Source organism: Oryza sativa, chromosome 3 (assembly GCF_034140825.1).
Source record: "Oryza sativa Japonica Group chromosome 3, ASM3414082v1".
Lineage (NCBI taxonomy): Eukaryota > Viridiplantae > Streptophyta > Magnoliopsida > Poales > Poaceae > Oryza > Oryza sativa.
The window spans coordinates 9,460,321-9,482,834 of NC_089037.1; the positions used below are offsets into that span (position 1 = coordinate 9,460,321).

The following is a 22,514-nucleotide window of genomic DNA, read 5'->3' on the forward strand; positions in this document are numbered from 1 at the left end:
TTTAGGTACAATTTAAAAGTGAAAAGTACATGAGAGAGTGTGTTAAAGTGTCCATGTGTCGAATTCAGGTTTTAGACCCTTGAATGATCTTATAGTTTTGTTTATACTTATACTTATAAACTATTTTTTATCATATTTTATTTATAGTATTTATTTTTGAGTCACTAAGAATATGTATAGAAAAGTTTTTATTTGCTAATAATGGATACGAATAAGTACAATGGGGCTTGAAATTATGAAGCCGCCCCCTGTTGGTACTAGTAAACAGTTTTCAAGGCTATGGGCTCGTTTTCTGCCATATCCATTGGGTTGGGTTTAGTGTTTCTGCACGTCCATGGGCCGGAGATAGTAGACTCGGTAAACTGCAAGCAACGAGGGTACTATTATCGCTTTCTGAAATACACGCATGCACAAAGTGGTATCGTCTGATCACTATCGTTTCCACCTATAATTTTACACGTTCTTTTTTTTTTAAAAAAAAACAACTGGAGTAGAGTTTTATGCAACTTTTGAAAGCACGAACGGCGGGTCGGTGGCTAGCCCGACTGCCTCCTTCCCTCCTCTTCTTATTCCTCTGGAAGGTCTTGCTCTGAGCTCTGGGCGCGGTGTAAAAATTTTCCATATTCCACTGCCCACTGGGTGAGATGGCTGATCGGATTGAAGGCCAGCGCTAGCCAGAAAAAGAGAGAAGAGTGCAGAAGAGAGACCGAGAACCTGGTGTTTTGCTTTCATCTGGTTCCGGTTGACGTGAGAAATGCCCAGAGGTTTTCTGGCTAGCTCCACAAGGTAGTGGGCTAGACGACCTGGGTTCAAAGCCTCACCCCTCCTAATTATTTGATATTAGATCCTTCTCTAATATTCTAGTTTTTTTTTGTTCCAGTTGACGTTCTGCCTTCATCTGATTACGGTAGGTACGAAGCCATAATAGGGGAAAGCGATTTTATCCCTCTATATCTTCTCGTTTTTGTGCATGTCATATAAATATTTATAAAGAATTTTTTAAGATAGTTTAATTTGAAGTACAACACTTTAGAAAAATATTTTAACTATTTTTAATTTATTTTTTTCTTTTTTTACAACTTGTAGAAATCAAATTTGGTCTTGTATTTGTGGGGTGATATATTTCATATTAATCTATTATGTCAATTTTTTTTAAAAAAAATTGGTAACACAACGGCGGGATATCCCTTCAAGGGATGAAAATCCATATCCCGATAATAGCAAAAGCATCATGCATTTATTGCGTGTGTAACGACGGGATATCCCTTCGAGGGATGAAAATCCATATCCCGATAATGGCAAAAGCATCATGCATTTACTGCGTGTTTCTGACATACTACTTTTTAGGCCCTGTGTGTTCATGTCAAAATTGAAAGTTTGGTTGAAATTAGAGCGATGTGACAGAAAAGTTGAAAGTTTATGTGTGTAGAAAAGATTTGATGTGATGAAAAAGTTGGAAGATTGAAGAAATATTTTGGAACTAAACAGGATAGAAAAATAATTTCCTACACATTAAAAGACATTTTAAATATCCTAGCCATCCATTCATCATCTTCCATTTAATCCTTACCTATCATTCATTTTTCAATCCTAATCACACCCCCCATTTCGTATTAGCCAAACACACCATTAAAGTACGGAGTAATCATAAAAGTACGGAGTAATCATAGACACTGCAACGAAGTATAAAAGAACATTATACTTCTGAACTCCCGAGTTCAAAGCAGAACACCAGAGATAACTAAAAGAACCACATATGACAGTTCACACTTATTTACTCCGCTAAACCTATCACTCCGTAGTAGTAATAATATATATATATATATCTCTCTCAACCTACATCGGATCATAGAACCTTAACAAGATATAACTGTCACAACCAGTAACAACTCAAGTGACATTATTCGGCTTGACCGCATGAAACTCTAAAGATGATGATGACGTCCCAGAATGCATCGCTCCTTCTTCGTCCCGCTCAACATGTCATATACTCAGTCCACTCGCTTAGTCCACTTCCTCGATCTTGGGGCCAGCGCCGCTGCCACCGCCGGTGCCGGCACTGCCGTTGGGGGCGTCTTCGTCCATGCCCGCCGGACCACCGGCGCCGCCCTGGTACATCTTTGAGATGATCGGATTGCAGAGGCTCTCGAGCTCCTTCATCTTGTCCTCGAACTCGTCGGCCTCGGCGAGCTGGTTGCCGTCGAGCCACTTGATGGCATCCTCGATGGCGTCCTCGATCTTCTTCTTGTCGTCGGCGGGGAGCTTGGAGGCGATCTTCTCGTCGCGCACCGTGTTGCGCATGTTGTACGCGTAGTTCTCCAGCGCGTTGCGGGCCTCCACCTTGTGCCGCACCTGCTCGTCCTCGGCCTTGTACTTCTCGGCCTCCTGCACCATCCGCTCGATCTCCTCCTTGCTCAGCCGCCCCTTGTCGTTGGTGATGGTGATCTTGTTCTTCTTCCCCGTCGTCTTGTCCTCCGCCGACACGTTCAGGATGCCGTTCGCGTCGATGTCGAACGTCACGTTGATCTGGGGCACGCCCCTCGGCGCCGGCGGGATGCCGGTGAGCTCGAACTTGCCGAGCAGGTTGTTGTCCTTGGTCCTCGTCCTCTCGCCCTCGTACACCTGGATGAGCACGCCGGGCTGGTTGTCGGAGTAGGTGGAGAAGACCTGCTCCTTCTTGGTTGGGATGGTGGTGTTCCTCGGGATCAGCACGGTCATGACACCCCCGGCCGTCTCCAACCCGAGCGAGAGCGGCGTGACGTCGAGGAGGAGCAGGTCCTGCACCCTCTGGTTGCCCTCGCCGCTGAGGATGGCGGCCTGGACGGCGGCGCCGTACGCCACGGCCTCGTCGGGGTTGATGCTCTTGCAGAGCTCCTTCCCGTTGAAGAAGTCCTGCAGGAGCTGCTGCACCTTGGGGATACGGGTGGAGCCTCCGACGAGGACGACATCGTGGATCTGGGCCTTGTCCATCTTGGCGTCGCGGAGGCACTTCTCCACGGGCTCCATGCACCGGCGGAAGAGGTCCATGTTGAGCTCCTCGAAGCGGGCGCGGGTGATGGTGGCGTAGAAGTCGATGCCCTCGTAGAGCGAGTCGATCTCGATGGTGGTCTGGGCGGTGGAGGACAGCGTCCTCTTCGCCCTCTCGCACGCCGTCCTCAGCCGCCGGAGCGCCCTCGGGTTGCCGGTGATGTCCTTCTTGTGCTTCCTCTTGAACTCCTGCACGAAGTGGTTCACCATCCGGTTGTCGAAGTCCTCGCCTCCCAGGTGGGTGTCGCCGGCGGTGGCCTTGACCTCGAAGATGCCCTCCTCGATGGTGAGGATGGAGACGTCGAAGGTGCCGCCGCCGAGGTCGAAGATGAGGACATTCTTCTCGCCGGTGCTGGCGGCCTTCTTGTCGAGGCCGTAGGCGATGGCGGCGGCGGTGGGCTCGTTGATGATGCGCATGACGTTGAGTCCGGAGATGACGCCGGCGTCCTTGGTGGCCTGGCGTTGGGAGTCGTTGAAGTAGGCCGGGACGGTGATGACGGCGTTCTTGATGGTGGTGCTGAGGAAGGCCTCGGCGATCTCCTTCATCTTGGTGAGCACCATGGACGAGATCTCCTCCGCCGAGAACTTCTTCTCCTCGCCCTTGTACGTCACCACGATCATCGGCTTGTCGGCTGGGCCAGGCACCACCTTGAACGGCCACATCTTCATGTCCGCCTGCACCGACGGGTCCGAGAAGCGCCGCCCGATCAGCCGCTTTGCATCTGCAAGACACACACAGCGTGTTACGACATTTGAACATTATTGTTACTCATATAAAATTGTACTAACTGGATTTGTGAGTTATTTTTGTTACCCATATAAAATTTTGTTACCCATATAAAATTGTACTAACTGGATTTTTGAGTTATTTTTCAATTCCCCCGTGTGCGCAACTACATGATCTTACAGTAATCAGGTTGCGGCAATCGAAGTGAATTTAAATTACAAGTTCATGCTAGTGATCCTCATCATCTGCCGCCAAAACAGAGGAAACAGAGCAAGATGTGTTGCAAGTGTAACTCCTACGGCTCATGAATACTTCCCAGTTTCATATTATCTGTTGTTTTGATTGTTTTAATCAAATATTTTATTTTTTTAAAAAAATGATCAGGTTTATAGAAAAAACACAGCTATATTTTGAACTAGCATGGTGGCCCGCGCAGATTGCGCGGCTAGCATCAGTATATTTTCTCATGTAATAGCATATATGTTTTCTCATTATATTATTCAAATATATTAGAATAACATCATAATTTTAAATTTTGCAATAAGTTTACAAAACTACAAATATGTAGTATTCATATTGTATTTTATATACGTGTTAGTTATTAATTATTTTTAATATCAAATTTTAGTTATTTGTAAATTATATATATTCCTATATCTACTCTAGACTCGTCTTTTAATATTTCTTTTTTTAATTCCGAATTTTCTGTAAATTGTATTTCTATATAGGCTCTAGGCTCTTCTTCCAATATATTTATTTTTATCTCTGAATTTTTATTATTTCTAATTGTATCTCTAGGTGGACTCTAAACTCATCTCTCAATATTCTTCAATTTTTAATTTCAAATTTCAATTACTTCCAAATTGTATTCCTATATTGACTTTAAACTCTTCTTCCCATGTTTTTCTTAATTTCGAATTTCAGTTATTTGTAAATTGTATTTTTATACGGACTCAAAACTCTAATTTTAATTTTATTATGTTTATTCTTAATTTTAGTTAGTTTTAAATTGCTATATGGATTCTATACTCTACTTCTAATATTCCTTATTTTTTAATTCCGAATTTCTATTTTTTCTTAATTGTATTTCTATATGGACTCTATACTCTACATCTAATATTCCTTATTTTTAATTCCGAATTTCAGTTATTTCCTAATTGTATTTCTATATGGACTCTAGTCTCCTCTTCTAATATTCTTTATTTTTTAATTCTGAATTTCAACTATTTCTAAATTGTATTTCTATATGGACTCTAGTCTCCTTTTCTAATATTCCTTATTTTTTAATTCCAAATTTCAGCTATTTCTAAATTGTATTTCTATATGTACTCTGCTTTTTCTTTTTCTCCAATTAATGTGAGAATTTCTAGGCCATGAGAACGAACGAGGCCATGAGAGCGGACGTGGAGGCTCCTTTTTCTATTTCTTTAATAATATAAATAGATGTGAACAAATATATTTTAATATTTAGTACATTGCATGTTAGATTTAGATTTTTATTTTTTTTAACTAGGGCCTGAAGCCCTCATTGGCACGTTTGGTTGGAGGGAGTTTTTAGAAGGGATTGGGAGTTCAGAAGGATGAGGCTATTAAGTGTTTTGTTTGGTTGAGAGACATGGAAATTTTGGTGGGATGGGATGGGGAATTGAGGAAGGAACTCCCTCCTTTTTAATACCTGCGTAGGGGCAGGTAATTGGAAGAGATCCCCTTTATTTTGTCTAAGCAAATCTCATCCATCCATTTTTATTAATGATCTAATCTCCAACTAAACTCCCTATCAATTTCCATCGCCTCTACCAAACAAGATATAGGATTAAAAATCAAATTCCCATTTTAATCTCATCATCAATTTTCTCGTGTAAACTCTCAATCTCTTTCCCTCGAGTTACCAAACAAGCCGTAATGTAACGGTAGAGAATAGAGGTCTTAATGTTAGGTGTTAGATGTAGTGATAATTTTGTGTTTTAGATGTTGCTATTTTTTAATAAATTTAATTAAATTTACCAAGTTTGATTTGATTAGAAAAAGAAACTAATTCCATAATTTTGACACCAAAAATCAAATAATTGAAGGCGGAAGCAAAGGAGCGGGGCACTTACCAAAGACGGTGTTGGTGGGGTTCATGGCGACCTGGTTCTTGGCGGCGTCGCCGATGAGCCTCTCGGTGTCGGTGAAGGCCACGTACGACGGCGTGGTGCGGTTGCCCTGGTCGTTGGCGATGATCTCCACCCTGTCATGCTGCCACACGCCGACGCACGAGTAGGTCGTGCCGAGGTCGATGCCGATCGCAGGGCCCTCTCCCTTGTTGCCCGCCATCTTTCTTCTCTTCCGATCAAATCAAATCAAGCTCTCCGCTGATGAACGATCGAGTTGTGTTGTTGCTCTTCTGATTCGCTCGCGCTGGGACGATTTTGCTCTGTTTTTTTTCGCTTCGATCTCTCGACTTTGGTGGGGGAGAAAGGCAAAGGGAGGGGATTTGCTTATATAGGAGCAGAGCGGCGCGGCGTTCACGAATGTTCGAGTAGGGGCGTGATGTGGGTGGCGCGAATAGGCGGAGGCGGTTTCGGCTCGGGGCCGGGCTTAAGGCTTGTGGAGGGTTCGGGTGTTGTGGCGCGCGCACGGGACGTCTCCAGAACGGTGCGGGGGGATGGTGATCTCTCTCGGTTCGCTCGCAGGTTTCGTGCGGCGGGTGGTTGGTGGGTTGGGTGCGACGACGTGAGATCTTCTTTTGGTTTCCTTTGGGAGGTTGGTCCGTCCGGCTCGACCGCTCGAGCGGGTTCCCGCGCCAAGTGGAAAACGCTGGAGTTATGTATAGCGTCTGTGCCTTCTTGGAGACGGCTTTTGCTTTTTTTTTTTTCCTTTTTCTCTTACGTTTCGCCACCTGGAACGTATAGAAAGAGATGGTAGATGGAAGGAGCCTTGTACGAGCCTGTTTGAGGAATTTTTTTCATTTTTAATTTTAATTTTTTTAATATTTATAGAAATATTATACCATCCAAAATATTTACACAATGGCCCCTGCCGTCCAAGTGGAGGGCTGCAAGGTGTGCGCATTTTGCACTTAGGTCCTTTGCCGCCCTCTACAAAGGCTGCAAGGGAGTAAATGCAATTTTCGCCCTACCAAAAATATATTTTCTAGTTTTTTTTTTCAACTTGTCCGTCCCTCGCGTCACCCTGCCACTCTCAGAGAGGGCGGTAGGGTCTATTTCTGTAAATATTTTCGTCGGTACAATATTTCTGTAAATATTAAAAAATAAAAAATGAAAAATGGAAAAAAAATTCCCTCTGTTTGCGCAGGTGCTATGCGTGCCGGGCCAGTCCGGTGTTCGTGCAGAGGCTCGACAGTGGTTAGCCGTTGGGCTGTGCCTGTGGCAGGCTGACAGCATCACCTATGTAGGCCCTTAGCTGTAGTTCATGGGCCGGAACACGGTAGCATATGGCCATGGGACCATGCATATCGTCACTTAGGGCAGGCCTAAATTAGGCTTGTCAAATTTTTTTGCAACCTTAACAATAATTGTGTATGTTTTTGACATGCCTATATAACATAGGCCATTTTAATAGCCAAATTAGTTTAATTTGGCTTCAATCCAAACACATGTTGGCCTTACCAAAAACATTGGTCACAAAACAAACTGGCCCTTAGTCTCTCTATTTGTCGGTCAGTCCTATTTTCGTCCCTTAACTACAAAACCGAATACGATCCATCCCCCAACTTACGAAAACCGGGCAAACGAGGTCCCTCGGTGGTATGAAGGGCGGTTTTGGCCGATGAGACGCCTACGTAGCTCCTTTGACTATGTCTTCGTCCCACGTGGCATCCACGTATCGCTTACATGGCAATTTTATCCCAAAAAATAATAAAAATCGTGGGACCATATATCAGCTACACAAAAAATAATTCCTCTCTCTCCGAGCCGGAGCAGGCGACGACTGGGGCGGAGCGGCTGACCGGCTGAGCGGGGTGGGACAGGGCGGGGCAGGCCGCAGCTAGAGCAGGCCGGCAGAGCGGCGTCGGCCGGAGCAGGCGAGGGGCAAGGCGGCGCTCCACGCGGCTCCAGCAGGCGGCGGCCGCGGCACAGACGAGGGGCAAGGCGACGGAGGACGACAACAACAACGCCGGCGCCGCAGGCGAGAGGTTGGCCGTGGTGGCGCCCATCCTCGCCGCCGACGCGGCCCTCCAAGCTGCCGATGTCCTCGTCATCGTCGTCTTTCACGACGGACCCACTGGCGGAGTTCCTCTGCTCAATCTCCGGCACGCTCGCCTTCTTCCCGCCGGCTGTCACCGTCGACCTCTCCGCGCTCCCCTCCGCCTCCTCCCCACCTTGCCGAGGTTGCCGCCCACCGTCGGTTCGCTCCGCCACCTCCCGCCTCGCTCGCCTGCTCCGTCATTCTCCTCGCCGCCCACCCGCCCTTCCCTTTCGTGCAGATCCAGGCCGACGCCCTCTCTGCTGCCGTCCCTCTTCTCGCCGCCGCCCCTCTGCTCTGTCGCCGCCGGCCACACGCCTTGTGGAGCTCGAGGCAGGTGTTGCGCTCTCGGTCGCGGAGAGGACACCCCCCGTGAAGTCCTCTAGCGTGCATGGGTGCGCGATGTGCAGCGCGGAGGGGACGCGCTTGTGAAGTCCTCCCGCGTGTTCAAGAGCTACTAGCGGCGAGCGGCGGCCTGAGGAGATAACCCGCCACAGTTGCCGCGCTCGCCGGCGACCTCCTTCTCTTCCTCCTCCTTCGGCTACCTCTGCCGCCGCTGTTCCGCCGGCATGCTTCGGCCGCCGTCGTCATCAGAGACGGTGGGGACTGGGATGACGACGACAACGATGGCGGCGATGGCTGTGAGGTGGCGCTGCGGTGCGATGAGGAAGAGGAGGGAGAGCCAAGAGGGAAGAGGATGACATGTGGGGCCCACCCACCATATTTATTTTGTTGTGTAGCTGATATCTGGGCCCATGGCTTTTATTATTTTTCCGATATATAATTGCCATGTAAGTGTCATGTCAATGCTATAGGATGAAGACCTAGTTAAACTAGTTAAACTAGCCACGTAGACGTCATGTCAGCCAAAACCGCTATCTAAACCGTACTAGTTTTGTAAGTTAGAAAATACGTTTTAGTTTTGTAAGTTGGAAAATAAGTTGTATCTAATTTTACGGTTCAGGAACGAGTTTTGTAAGTTGGAAAATAAGTTGTATCTAATTTTACGGTTCAGGAACGAAAATCATACTGACGACAAATTGAGGGATAAAGTGAACTTATTCCTATCCTTACCCATGTGATTCATGATTGAACACATCATACATCAAACATGGCCATTTTTTCTCGTTTGGACTTTGGAGTACAGACCACAACCAACGAGATCACAGTTTTATTCCATATATCAACAGATCAGTGGAGAACAGTTCACATTATTGAACATACACGGCTAAAATCCCCCAACCGAGCAGGCGCATGGCCGCTACGCGCGGACGTGGCTGCCCATGCGCACGATGATCCCGTCGATGTCCCTGACGTACCCGACCTTCTGGCCCCAGCTCTTCTGCTCCGGCGGGCTCACCGGCACGGCGCCGCTGTCCACGGCCCGCCGGTACGCCGCGTCGACGTCCGCGTAGTCGAAGCAGATCTCCACGGGCCCCCGCTCGCCGGCCGAGTCCGGCAGCTGCACCGCGCCCGTCAGCGCGTCCGTCTCCCTCTGGTGCAGCGGCGTGAACGCGATCGTCGTCGTCCCGCTCTCCAGCTCCGCCCACCTTATAATTCATTACACGTCACACGCATCAGGAAGTACTTTCAAGCAGCCAGTTAAAAATTTAAGACGGGGAAAAAAAATATTAACCGAGGATGGTTTACTTGTGGGATTGGTCGAGGCGGCGGACGGTGTAGCCGAACGCGGCGGAGTAGAAGGCGGCCGACTTGGCGACGTCCTTGACGTAGACGACGGTGTAGGCGAACGCCGGGCTCACGGCGCCTTCGGAGGCCATGACACTCGCCTGCTGAGGTTTGTCACGTACGGCCTGAAGACGACGCTTGTGTTGTGCAGTGCAGTGTTCGGTCTTTCCTGGAGCCCACGAGCTCCCATTTGTGCGTGCGGGCGCAGCCGCCAGAGTCGGCAGACCGGGGAGGTGGCGCGCATGCACGCGGTGACCACTCCTCCTGCCTCCACGTACGTTTGCCTCTGGCTTTCCCTGCTCATTGCTCATCGTCATCGTCATCGGTGAGGATGTCTCCGGCCGGTTCGGGCCGAGCAAGCAGCAGGTTGCACGGCCCACACATGTAAGGCCTGTCACGTATGGGCTCGGAGAACGGTTTCTTTAGCAGGCCGAATATCCAGGCCCTTTTTCACTTTTTGCCAAACACTCAACTGGGCCGCAGCATCCTCAACTGCAGCTGCAAGGGTGAACATCTGACCTAGCTAGATAGATGCTGCCATAGTGCCATGGCATATTGGCATGGAGTCGACGGGATGAGGTCAAGATAGTGGACGTCGTTGGCTCGTTGCAAGTTGCAACTGGCCAATCGTGCTATAGAAATCGGTGCTGATTGGGCGGTATATCCGGTTGGATCGCTCCTAACTCCGAAATTTTGTTAGGTATGTCACGTCGTTTCCGCAACTAGTTCATCGTCCTGCCGATATATCTGGCACTAAGTTTGGACTTTGGGGCTATGTACGTAAGCAGCAAACTCTATCTTCAAAGCATCCCAGCACACGCCAATAGCAGGCATTATATGTGACTCCAGAGCGAACCGCCAAGGCACAGTTTGTAAAGATTTGACCAGACCGAAGTCGTTATAATACTCCCTCCGTTTCACAATGTAAGTCTAGCATTTCCCACATTTATATTGATGTTAATGAATCTAAATATATATATCTATCTAAATTCATTAACATAAATATGAATATGAGAAATGCTAGAATAACTTACATTGTGAAACGGAGAAAGTACATTTAAAGTTCACCCCCGTAGTTTTCATGACCTGTACATGCTCCGTTCAATTTTGGCAGAAGTTGTGGAACGTACAGCCATATATCTAATTATTATTACTCCGTAAGGAGACTAACTAAGGAGATACATGGTGGATTAATATGACACACTATCTAAGCTTCTAAATGGTGTTATTTTTTAAAAACACTTATATATATATATATGAATTTTTAAAAAACTATTATGTGTTCATTTTTCAACTTTGTATTACTTAGTTCATTCATTTGTACCTTAATAGTAATCACAAAATCACTCAACCATTCATCTATTCAGCAAATAAAAACATAGTGCAAAAGGGCATGATCGATCAGATGGTGACACACACAGTAAGATGTAGCTAGAGCGCCATTTTCAATCTGCTAAATCAATTCAGTTGGAGAGCGCAAGAACCGATCGAGTAGTGATCAACTGATCATTAAACGATTTCTTATATATAACGTTATGAGATCAGGGATTAGCGACAGTTCGATTTATAGTTTAGGGTGTGCGTGCATCTCTCATGTATTTTTTTTCTAAAGAAAATATTAAGACTAGGGAGAGAAGAAATGTAGAGAGTGTCTTCTGAATATCTTTTTTAAAAAAGAACTAAAGTGAAGATAGGGCATGATAGGGAGGCATGTGTAAACGATATATTAACGTGACAGCATAGAATTTTCATCCGGTTTAGGTTCTATATTCTCATTGAAATCCTTCAAAAAAATGTCCCTTTGCGTTAGAGAAAGAATATCTGGTCGTTCATTTTATCGTCACAATTATAAGCTGTTGAGTCCTTGGTGGCTTGGCCATCATGTATAGCAGATCATACACCATAGTATCGCCGGGGGACATTATTACTCTTCCCACCCATGCACGTAATTAAAATAAATGATAACCTAATTTTGTGCGCTATATCATGATCATGCGACTTATAAGTCGAAGCTATAAAAATGCCTTCCAAGCTTGTCCTTATAAGTGGAAGATCACGGATATTATCTCCGTTATAAAATATAGAAGATTTTATCTATATAAGTAAGATTAAATGGGTAAAATCTCTTATATTTTATAACGTGGTATATAATTAATTGTCTGTACTTTATACGTCACACATAATGCAATGGTTAAAAACTCTAATATTATTACTCCACACGAATGTGCGCGTACATTGCTTAGCTAGTACTCACATCTTTATTCCCAGTTATAACATGCTAAGGCTACATTTTATAGCCTTGATTATTCATCCACTGCACGCTGAAACATCCACAGACACATAATACGTTGAACATTAATACGTACGTACGTGATGTGTTTGCAACTTTTGCATGCGCACATCACCATGTACGTGCAACTAACCATGGATGCTTAGCGGTGCACAACGATCTTGGTGTACTTGGTCATGTCAGTGGTGGCGCTGCGTGCGCTGGTGGCGAGCGGGAAGTAGAAGGGATAGATCTCGTAGCGCACCCTGCAGCTACTGTAGTTAATCTGACATCCCTGTTGTGCGCCGCAGTATTGACCGAACCTTGACACCGCCGTTGACAGACACTGTGCGCAAGCCAGCGGTGACAAGTCCTGTGTGCACTGTGCCAGCCCGTAGATGTTGATGAACGGCGTGTACTGATCCTTCGTCCTACCCAGCCCACCACTCCCAGCCTGTGATGCCTGCGACGTTGCCTTGCCCATAACCTTCCCTACCGCCTTCTGGAACGCCTTGCCGTTATCCATCGCCTGCACGTTCACAAGAATCACCCCGGCATCTGTGTCCGTCTGCCCGATGAAGTTCTCGTTCTCGAACCGCATGAAGCAGTAGTCATACCTGCACGTAGAATAATTATAGTTTTGAAGTTTATCAGTCGCCTGAATTCATTGTTTTTTCGTATGTTTGTGGTCATCACACTTGGCATATATACCATATTCTTGAGTCGGATTGGTAGTTGCAGCTGGTGAGGATCTGGTTGGCGGCGGAGGCGAGGCAGGCCTGGCAGTCGCTGGTGGAGACGTCGCCGCGGCATTGCGCGAGACCGTAGATGACGTTGTTGGCTTTCCCGGCGGAGGACGTGGCGAAGCCGCCGCCGGTGGAGCCCTTGGCGACGAGGTCGGTGAGGACGGAGTTGATGCTTGCCACGGCCTTGCTGTTGCCGGCCAAGCTGTTCCCTGAACAGTAGCTGCCAATGGAGTCCATGGCCATGCTCAGTGGGAGCAAGGCAAATGACATGAGCACCAAGCAACGGCAAGCTTTGCTACTGAATGCCATGGCTATGATCACTCAAGCTCACTCTCACTCTCACTGTCACTGCTGTGTATCACACCTAGCTAGTTAGAAGTGTGTGTGGGGGGCTTGGGTTCACTGGGGAGGAATGGTTGGATCTTATAAAGATGAGTTGGATATGGGTTAGGAGCGATGTGATTGCAGCCTTTTTTTGACTCTTTAATTGGTTGCATGCAATGGTTGATGTTGACGGTCGTATATGGAGACTACTACGAGCTTAACTATTGCTGAGTCGGACATGGCAATGTCGATGCACTAGTTTCTGCAGATATTGCGAGCCAGCTGGCTGATTGGCTGCTTGCTACGAGTCGTTGACTAGTTATATTTGACTCGGTTAATTAGGACGTTATCCACAACGACTAACAGGGACTGTATACTGTGAAGCAAACGAAAATATGTACCAAGCTTAGGATGCAATTATGCAAAACTAATTGTTAATCCAAACTGGCTAGGATGTACAGGCCATGTTTTTTAATCCACTAGCAAAATATCTATGTTATATCATCTTCGTTTTATATTATAATTTATTTTGATATTTTTTCTAATCAATTATTTTAGCTTAATCAAGTTTATAGAAAAAAAATATAGCAACATAGATAACACAAAACAAACATATTTTCAAAATAAATTTAATGTAATATTTAACGAAACTAGTTTAGTGTTGTTTTGTTGCTAAAATTTTCTACAAACCGATCAAATCTAAAAAAGTTTGACCAGAATAAGCAAAAGCCTTGTGTATCTTTTGTATTAAGAGAGGTGAAATTTTTAAACTTTACAAACTTTAACTATAAGGAAAAAAAGAAAAACAAGGGAACACAAAAGGCGTGGGTCTACATCTCGCGACAAGTCTGGCGACTGATCAGCGGACAACGCCTCAAATGGGCAGGTCAGCTGCGCGCTAGACTGTTGCTACCTCCGCGGCCACGCTTGCGCTACTTCCTCCCATAATTTCCTTTCATAGTTGAACACCCAATTGTTTCATTCCTTCCAAATTATCCAGGCTACTAGGGTGACAAATGGTGTCGAAGCTCAGTTTGTTTGCTTTGTCAACTTTCTTTCTAGCATCACACCACCACTCGAAGAAAACACTATTGGAAGGGAAGCAAAGGGCTTGCAGGATGATGGCGAGGACATGCCACCAAAGCTGTTTGGATCTGGGGAAGCGGACAAGGCCTTGCAAATATTTGGACTGCCGCTCTCGACCCAAAAGCTGACGACCACAGCACTGCAACCGCTGGTGGACTAGGTTGCACGTCGGTTGCCATATTCGAAGGCCGAACAGCTGCAACCTATAACATGAAACGAAGGGAGTAGTACCTAGAAGGTTCATTTGTAAAATATGTCTTGGAGGGCTTATGTTATGAAAATTAAACTCCAAGGTTGACAAAACCATTCAACATTAACTAAAACTAAACAACATTAATCTGAACTCAACCATAGTTAACCAACAACAAACTCTGCTCATCGATCGACTCCAGCAATTGCATTGCCCTCTGGTGCAGCAGAGTGTGAACGTGATCGCTGTCGCCCCGCTCTCCAGGTTCTTGCTCCGACCACCTCAATGACACGAATGGTTGTTGACGGTCCTTAAGTATCAAATATGACTGTCAAATCCTCAATAAGAAGCCGGAGCCCTTCGACCAACAACTATATCCACTACACTGACAGTTGCATAAACATTCAACTGTGTCAACAACTATATCCACTACACCGACAGTTGCATAAATATTCAACTGTGTCAGACATCGGTTAGTACCCCTTCTTCCTTATTAGGGTGATCGGCTAAGTTCAATTAAGTAGATTAAAGATCTACATATTTATATTGCTATCTACTCCTTTTGTACTAAACAAACAAATCTAGTACTAGGATGTGTCTTATTATGAGACGGAGGGAGTACCGGTCAATTTGCTCATCAGCGAGGGCGGTTGGGGCCGAGCAGGCAAACCGGTTGGGCCGTCAAACACATATCTGAGGCCCGTCGCGTCTGGGCTCAGAGGACGGTTTGTTTAGCAGGCCATCCAGGCCCTTTTTGCCAAACACTCAACTGGGCTACTGCATCACTGCTTGTCCTCACCTGCAGGCTGCAGCTGCAAGGTGTGTGAAACACGGACAAACACGTGCGGCCTAACATAGATGCGGCCATGGGGGTCGACGGGATCAGATCGTACGTGCTAGTGGACAGCCAGCGTTGCTATTGACCAATCGTGATATAGAAACAGGGGCTGCTTAGGCGGTATATCCGGTTGAATCGCCCCTAACTCTCTGAATCTTTTGGTCTTTTGGTTACGTATATATGTCACGTCGTCTCTGCAACTAGCTCGTCGTGCGGCCCATATATCTGGCACGAGTTTTGGAGTTCACGATATATGTGAACTCTCTCTTTCGAAGCATCGACCCCCCTTTCAGAGTTTTCGACGTTGATTTGGACCATCGATGCAACTCATGCCAATAGCAGATGCTCTATCACTGCTACTACAGAAAACCGGATTGGTGCTGGTTGGGGTCCGGTCTTAGGTGACAGATAACCCAATCGGCACACATAGTAGGCACTAGGCAGCACCCATATATATGTGGCTCCTTTCTTTCTTTTCTTGTTTGAGAATTTCAGCCATATACACTCTTCCCATCAACCCATCCACATAATTAAAAATTGGTAACCTTTTAATTTCGTGAACTATGTCATGATCATATGACTTACAAGTCGCAGCTATAAAAAATTAAAAATGCCTTCCAAGCTGGTCCTAACAAGTTGAAGATCAATTTTCAGTAGCACATAATATATAAGTTTAACACTTCGATAATATTACTGCTCCACACAAACGTGTGTACATTGCTTTGCTAGTACACATTTTATTCCCGGTTATAGTATGCTAATAAGGCTACACTTTATAGCCTTATATTATTCATGAACCGCATGCTAATCAAACGTCTCCACACACATTGTACTATAGTTTATACTTTAGTATGTGATGTGTATGCGTACAAGCATGCATGCACATCACCATGTATGTGTAGGTAGTTCTTAGTGGTGCACGATGGTCTTGGTATACTTTGTCATGTCGGTAGTGGCGGTGCTACTGGTGGCGAGCGGAAAATAGAAGGGGTAAATTTCGTAGCGCACCATGCAGCTACTGTAGAGTATCCGGCATCCCTGTTGCGCGCCGCAATATTGGTCGAACCTGGACACCGCCGTTGATAGGCATTGTGCACATGTCAGCGGCGATAGGTCCCGCGTGCACTGTGCGAACCCGTAGATATTGATGAATGGCGTGTATTGGTCCTTCACCCTTCCCAGCCCGCCGCTTCCCGCCTGTGACACCTGTGCCGTCGCCTTGCTCATCACCTTCCCCACCGCCTTCTGGAATGCCTTGGCGTTGTCCATCGCCTGCACGTTCTCCATGATCACCCCGTTGTCCGTGTCAGCCTGCCCGAAGAAATTCTCGTTCTCGAACCGCATGAAGCAGTAGTCATACCTGCACATAATACAATTATTACAGTTTTAATTTGCTATCTTTCGTATGTTCGTGGTCATCACACTTGGCAAGTTGGCATATAATATACCATATTCTGGAGTCGGATTGGTAGTTGCAGCTGGTGAGGATCTGGTTGGCGGCGGAGGCGAGGCAGGCCTGGCAGTCGCTGGTGGAGACGTCGCCGCGGCATTGCACGAGACCGTAGATGACGTTGTTGCCTTTCCCGGCGGTGGACGTGGCGAAGCCGACACCGGTGGAGCCCTTGGTGACGAGGTCGGTGAGGACGGAGTTGATGCTGGCCACGGCCTTGCTGCTGCCGGCCAAGCTGTTCCCGGAGCAGTAGCTGCCAAGGGGATCCATGGCCATGCTGAGTGGGAGCAAGGCAAAGGAGACGAGTAGCAAACAACGGCAAGCTTTGCTACTGATGATTGCCATGGCTGTCACTATAGCTCGATCTCACAGTCTCAATGCTGTGTGTTTCACACCCTTAGATAGTTGATCAAGTGTGTGTAACTTGGGTTCTCTCGGGAGGAATGGTTGGAGCTTATATAGATGAGTTGGATGGGTTAGGAGTGATGTGATTGCAGCCATTTTTTGACTGTTTAATTGGCTGCATGCATGCATGCAATGGCAGGCAGATGTTGATGGTAGTGTGAGAGTATGAGACTATGGGCTTAACCTAGACGTAGAAATTACTTTCCCAATGTCCATGCACTAGGCAGTTTCTCATGCAGATATTGCGAGCTAGCTGGCTGCTTGCGATGACTCGTTGACTGTATCTTTGATTCGGTTAATTAGGCCAGTCACAATGGGGGTTTCACTGGTGTGTCATGCACATTTAATAGGGGTAAGACTGAATAAAAAATGATTATTTGCATGAAATGGGGATGAGAGAGAAGGAAAGAGTTTCATCCTGGTGAAACTCGTCAGCGTCGTTTCCAAGTCCTCGGTAACAGAGTGAAACCCCCGTTGAGGCCGATTCGTTTCATTCACCGGATCTCTTGCGTCCGCCTCCGCCGTGCGACCTCCGCATTCTCCCGCGCCGCGCCGGATTTTGGGTACAAATGATCCCAGCAACTTGTATCAATTAAATGCTTTGCTTAGTCTTGGAAACGTCAAAGTGAAACCCCTCCACTGTGGGGATTGTTTCATAAAAGATTTCATTTGAGAGAAGATGGTATAATATTTTGGGTAGCCGTGCAATGACACTAGCCATTGTGACTGGCCTTAGGACGTTATCCACAACGACTAACATAGGCTGCTGAAGCATGCAAACCAAAATATGTATACCAAGCAAGCATGCAAATATTCAAAAGTAATTGTTAATCTATACATGCTTGTATTTTTTTTCAAATAATCTCATACATGATTTGATGATTGTAAATTTCCTGCATCTAAATATATTTAATTATAGAAAAAAGTACGAACTACCCCCAAACTATTACAGCAGTACCCAACGAGGTCCGCCTCCGTCGCTGGTCGCCCGGTCCGCCTTCGCCAACCCATCCCTAAATTGCTTCAGGCCAAGCACGCTTAACCTCAAAGTTCTTTAGAGATCGGCTTCCGGAAAAGAAGTTGCAACTTGTTGATATGAGTATTCTATTAATCCTATTAAACCCTGGACCGGGATGTCACATCCACCTTCGCCACCCGCCGCCCAGACGAGGTCCACCTCCACTGCCGGCTGCTGGTCCGAGCGCATGTGCAAGAGAGAGTTGGGGGGACTGAAGGGATTGGGTTGAGGGTTAAGTGGCCCAGCGAGTTTTTTTTATTTTGTTTTGCTGACTGGATTGCCACGTTAGCGCCACGTGTGTAATTTATATATAATCAAAACCACTCAAAACAGTGTTAGGGGGTTATTTGTTCGGTTTCAATAATCGAGGGTGTAAAATGTCCGGTTTTCGAGTTCAGGGGTGTAATTCGGTCAACCACGATAGTAGGGGTAATTTGTACTTTTTCCTTATTTATACGAGACAAACTTTTGATCGGATGGACTAAGTTACAGCACATTTGCAGACAAATTTTCATTAGAAGTCCAGAGTTGAACAAAATTTACATACTACTACAACTAATAACAATATCATCTCGAAAAACTAACACCCCTGATCCCGCGTTCTCGACAACTTCCAGATTATAGATTATCACAGACACACTTTCTAACTTCCTAAACAGTAATTTATTAATGAAAAACTTTCTTCATCATTATTTTTTGAGAGTTTTGTTTTTTTAAAACAAAATCAAGCTATCAACTTTCTGAATTTAATTCATTTGTTTGTGTTGAATAATATGATCGTAAACTCATCCATCGGCCATAATCTATTAGCTACGTCCCCTCAACGCTGCTCAACTTAGTGTGCCCATATGCATGGACACCCTCTATGAATTATACATGGTCGTCTGATGTATGACACTACCTCATGTTGCATCGAGCTATGTATTTACAAATGAGCGATTTTATTGTCTTTGAGTGGGTATCTGGATATATCATATTTTCTAATGTAAAATGTATCTGGGATGACATAATTATTATATATAGAAAATTGGTAACTCTCAAGAACCCCAAAATGTATCATCTAGGTAGGTAGTAAGTAGAGTAAAGTATGCGGCCGGTCCTTAACGTGTTAGAGCGAGGTATCACTTAGATTCATGATCTTGAAAAATCGATATTAGGGTCCGTGATCTTGTTTAAATGACTCATTGAGATCCAAAGTACCTTTGACCGGGTTGACTAGCTTACGTGACCATCCAGAGTGGCATCATATTTGCATTTTAGCCCCCTCGCATCCGATCCAACACTTCTTCCCCAAATCTTCTTTCAGCACTAGTGGTGAGGACGACAACGAGCGGCTGATGGTGGACAACAACAACGGCACGGCCAATGGTATACAACGACGGTGGTGGCGAACGGATGACGGCACAGCGCACGCTGTTGAGGGCCGAGGAGAGGGGAGCAGCGGTGGAGGGCAGAGGGCGTCGAGCTCCAACGGCTGAGTTCTATACAAGCTTTAGGCCACAATGGCATAGGTTGGACCGGCGACAACTCAGAGTGTGGTGGCGGCAGCCCGGTGCGGCAGCGGCTTAGCTCGGGGACGACACGAGTGAGCTCGCCAGAGGTCACTCTCGTGCTGCTACTTCGTGTCGTCCACACACAACTAGCCGGGAGACAACGAGGGGATGACGAGCGGTGGTGAACGACACAAAGCAAGAAGTAGTAGCACATCAAGGGCCAGGAGACGACGAGGGGACAACCAGCCGCAGGGATATGACCGCAGCTGGGACGGAATCCGCCGGTGTGCGTGTCGCCGCCTAGCGCGGTGACGTCCACGGCCTTATTGCGGCCGTCGTTGCCGGATCCGACGGATAACTCGATGACATCGCTGTCATTGAGGCTCCGATAGTCGTCGAACTTGAGGGAGGACTGGTGGATGAAGAGGTCCTCGCCGTCGTCGTCGGGAGTGATGAAGCCGAACCCATTGGTGGCGTCAAAACCCTTCACCGTCCCCTTCACCCTCTCCGACACCATCTTGCCCTCACCGCCGAGCCCTAGAAGCCGCTCGCCGCCCCGCTTCGCTGGCCAGCCGCTGCCACCGCCCTACTCGCCCTTCCGCTTCCCTTCGCCTGGGGCGACCTCGACTCGGCCAGTTCCGGGTACTTGAGGCGGCTCGCCTAGCGCTTGCAGGTCCCGCCGCGGCCACAACAAGCGATGGCGAGAAGGGCTGGCCGCCGTCCCCCGCCCTTCTCCCCGCCAGTCGCCTCCCTTCTCCCTCTTTGCGCATGCTCGCCAACCCACCGTTGTACCCGCCTCCCTCCTCGTCGTCATTGTCGTCGTCACTGCCGCCGCCGCGTTTCCACTGCCACCCCAATCGGCCCGCAACCGCAAACCATAGAAATCACACTAAAAAAAGATTTAGGGAAGAAGGGTTGGATCGGATCCCAAGGGGATGAAATGCAAATATGCTGTCACTCTGGACGGCCATGTAAGCCAGTCAACCCGGTCAATTTTTCAAGATCATGACCTAAGTGACACCTCGCTCCAACTTTAAAGACTGGCCGTGTACTTTAGTAAATACATGATGCCACTTGGTCAATTTGTAGAAGAAAAAAAGGGAGAAGGTTACACTAAGAAGTTTTAAAGCAGGGATAAATTATAGAAGTGTCACATTGCATCTGTGTATACGGAAATAGGTTCCCCCACTCCCACCAGTGTCCACTGTCTAGCACGCACTTGCGTTGTGTGCAGTATCGATCAGTTATACTAGGGATGGCAGCAGGTCAGGTCGGGCACGGGTAGAGCAAAACCATGCCCGACCCCATGCCCGTCGTCACCCACCCGAACCCTACCCACTAGAGTTAGCAGACAAAACTCCGTGCCCATACCCATGCCCGACGGGCACGGGTATATCCGGCGGGTACCCAATGGATCTCACATAAATAATAATTCGAAAGATAGATAATTTAACAAAGAGAAATAAAATTAACAATTTACCAAATTTTAGTTATCGACAATAATTTGAATTACATCACAACTTATTATTAGTTAGTATCACAAATGAACCAAGAGAAATGGGTATAAAAATTAAGAGATAAGTTGAAATTAGCTAATAGATATGTATCGGGTCGGGCATGAGTTACCGACAGGTAAAAAATGAAACCCGACTGTTACCCACAATGTCTTCGGGTATCGGGCGGGCATATCCACGGATAAAAAATCACACCCACACCCATGCCTATTGGGTCGGGTATCCGCGGATACCCGGACCCATGAGCAAAATTGCCATCCCTGAGTTATACGGTATTACACCTTGACTAATTTTCTACATCAGTTCGGCCGATGGCCACGGCTCACTGTAGCTAGTGGAAAGTGAACCAACCAGTAGTACACGCCCAATCTGTATTCCACAGAGCTTAAGATTAGGTAACGACGCATGCGGCAGCCATCGACGATCATGGGCCATATCTTTTGCTCTACAACATATATATATATCATCGATGCTAGAATTTAAATCTTAAAACTTAATTTTAAAGTTTTTATATCGTAGTTTTTTTAAACATTAACGCTTAAGTCATTAAGAACACACGCGCGCGCGCGCGCGCGCACATATACACATACATACATATATACACACACACATATTATATATATATATATATATATATATATATATATATATATATATATATATACACACATACATATACATACATACATACATATATATATATATATATATATATATATATATATATATATATATATATATATATATATATATATATATATATATATATATATATATATATATAAGTTTTAATTATAAATTAACTTTTTATCACTAACATATCGTTTGATGTATTATTCATAATTGGTCCCAGATGGCGGCCCAAACTACTGGCCTACTGCTAGTACTGTGAGAACTGGACGACAGCCTATACAGGACAGGACGCGTGCACGTCGGAGCAGCGACGCCGGCAGCGGCGACACGGTGAGGTTGATGCCAAAGATCGATTGGTCGTTTTTTTTTTTTCTCTTTTGTAAGGGAACATGCGAAATGCTCTCACGTCTTTGTATTAAGGAACGTGACGGTTGGTCGTCGTTCTCTCGATGATGAATTAAGAACGGATCGTGAGCTCGTTCGGGTTTCTATTAATTCTATTTGGCTGCCACCTAATGACGACTGAATACTTAATTTAGTCGTCCTCTCTCCATGTGGAATTGTGGATGCGGCTTACCTGCAGCAACAGCAGCGACGAGCGACCTGCTCCATCCACCGACGGCAGCAGACAGGCAGTACACCCAGCATTCAGCGCTGCGCCGCGCATCGTCCGATGCATGAGCCAGGCAATGGAATAAAATCCAGAGATCTACTAACGCCGGGATTAGTACCAGTGATAGTGTGGTTGACCGATCAATACGATCCAGTGGGCGACCTCGAATGGATCTGGGTCTGCCTAAATATCAATCCCAACTTCTGCAAATTCTACGGGAGATTTGTGGGCAGCAGGCTGTGCTCTCTTGGGCCGTGTTTAGATTCTAATCTTTTTTTTCAAACTCCAATTTTTCCGTCATATC

The 22,514-nt window shown here is 46.3% G+C and overlaps 4 protein-coding genes and 1 long non-coding RNA gene across 5 annotated transcripts; 1 reads left to right on the forward strand and 4 right to left on the reverse strand.

The window, feature by feature from the left end:
* Positions 1-1,684: 1,684 nt before the first annotated feature.
* Positions 1,685-6,204, reverse strand: LOC4332420 (heat shock cognate 70 kDa protein). The gene is made up of 2 exons (XM_015775442.3): positions 5,854-6,204; positions 1,685-3,749 (listed from the first exon to the last, which is right to left on the reverse strand). Exons 1-2 carry the CDS (start codon positions 6,068-6,070, stop codon positions 2,005-2,007), a joined length of 1,962 nt encoding a protein of 653 aa, XP_015630928.1. The 5' UTR covers positions 6,071-6,204; the 3' UTR covers positions 1,685-2,004.
* A 1,491-nt stretch (positions 6,205-7,695) lies between these two features.
* Positions 7,696-8,992, forward strand: LOC136355727 (uncharacterized). Its single transcript, XR_010740039.1, has 2 exons — positions 7,696-8,104; positions 8,184-8,992. It is a non-coding gene; the product is annotated as an uncharacterized lncRNA (long non-coding RNA).
* Positions 8,993-9,084: 92 nt separating this feature from the next.
* On the reverse strand, positions 9,085-9,792 carry LOC4332421 (uncharacterized). The gene is made up of 2 exons (XM_015773698.3): positions 9,593-9,792; positions 9,085-9,492 (listed from the first exon to the last, which is right to left on the reverse strand). The coding sequence occupies exons 1-2, from the start codon at positions 9,721-9,723 to the stop codon at positions 9,204-9,206; spliced, it is 420 nt and encodes a 139-aa protein (XP_015629184.1). The 5' UTR covers positions 9,724-9,792; the 3' UTR covers positions 9,085-9,203.
* Positions 9,793-11,819: 2,027 nt separating this feature from the next.
* LOC4332422 (cysteine-rich repeat secretory protein 55) lies at positions 11,820-13,041 on the reverse strand. The gene is made up of 2 exons (XM_015773080.3): positions 12,612-13,041; positions 11,820-12,517 (listed from the first exon to the last, which is right to left on the reverse strand). The coding sequence occupies exons 1-2, from the start codon at positions 12,953-12,955 to the stop codon at positions 12,064-12,066; spliced, it is 798 nt and encodes a 265-aa protein (XP_015628566.1). The 5' UTR covers positions 12,956-13,041; the 3' UTR covers positions 11,820-12,063.
* A 2,697-nt stretch (positions 13,042-15,738) lies between these two features.
* LOC4332423 (cysteine-rich repeat secretory protein 55) lies at positions 15,739-16,960 on the reverse strand. The gene is made up of 2 exons (XM_015773456.3): positions 16,533-16,960; positions 15,739-16,444 (listed from the first exon to the last, which is right to left on the reverse strand). The coding sequence occupies exons 1-2, from the start codon at positions 16,877-16,879 to the stop codon at positions 15,994-15,996; spliced, it is 798 nt and encodes a 265-aa protein (XP_015628942.1). The 5' UTR covers positions 16,880-16,960; the 3' UTR covers positions 15,739-15,993.
* Between the last annotated feature and the right edge of the window lie 5,554 nt (positions 16,961-22,514).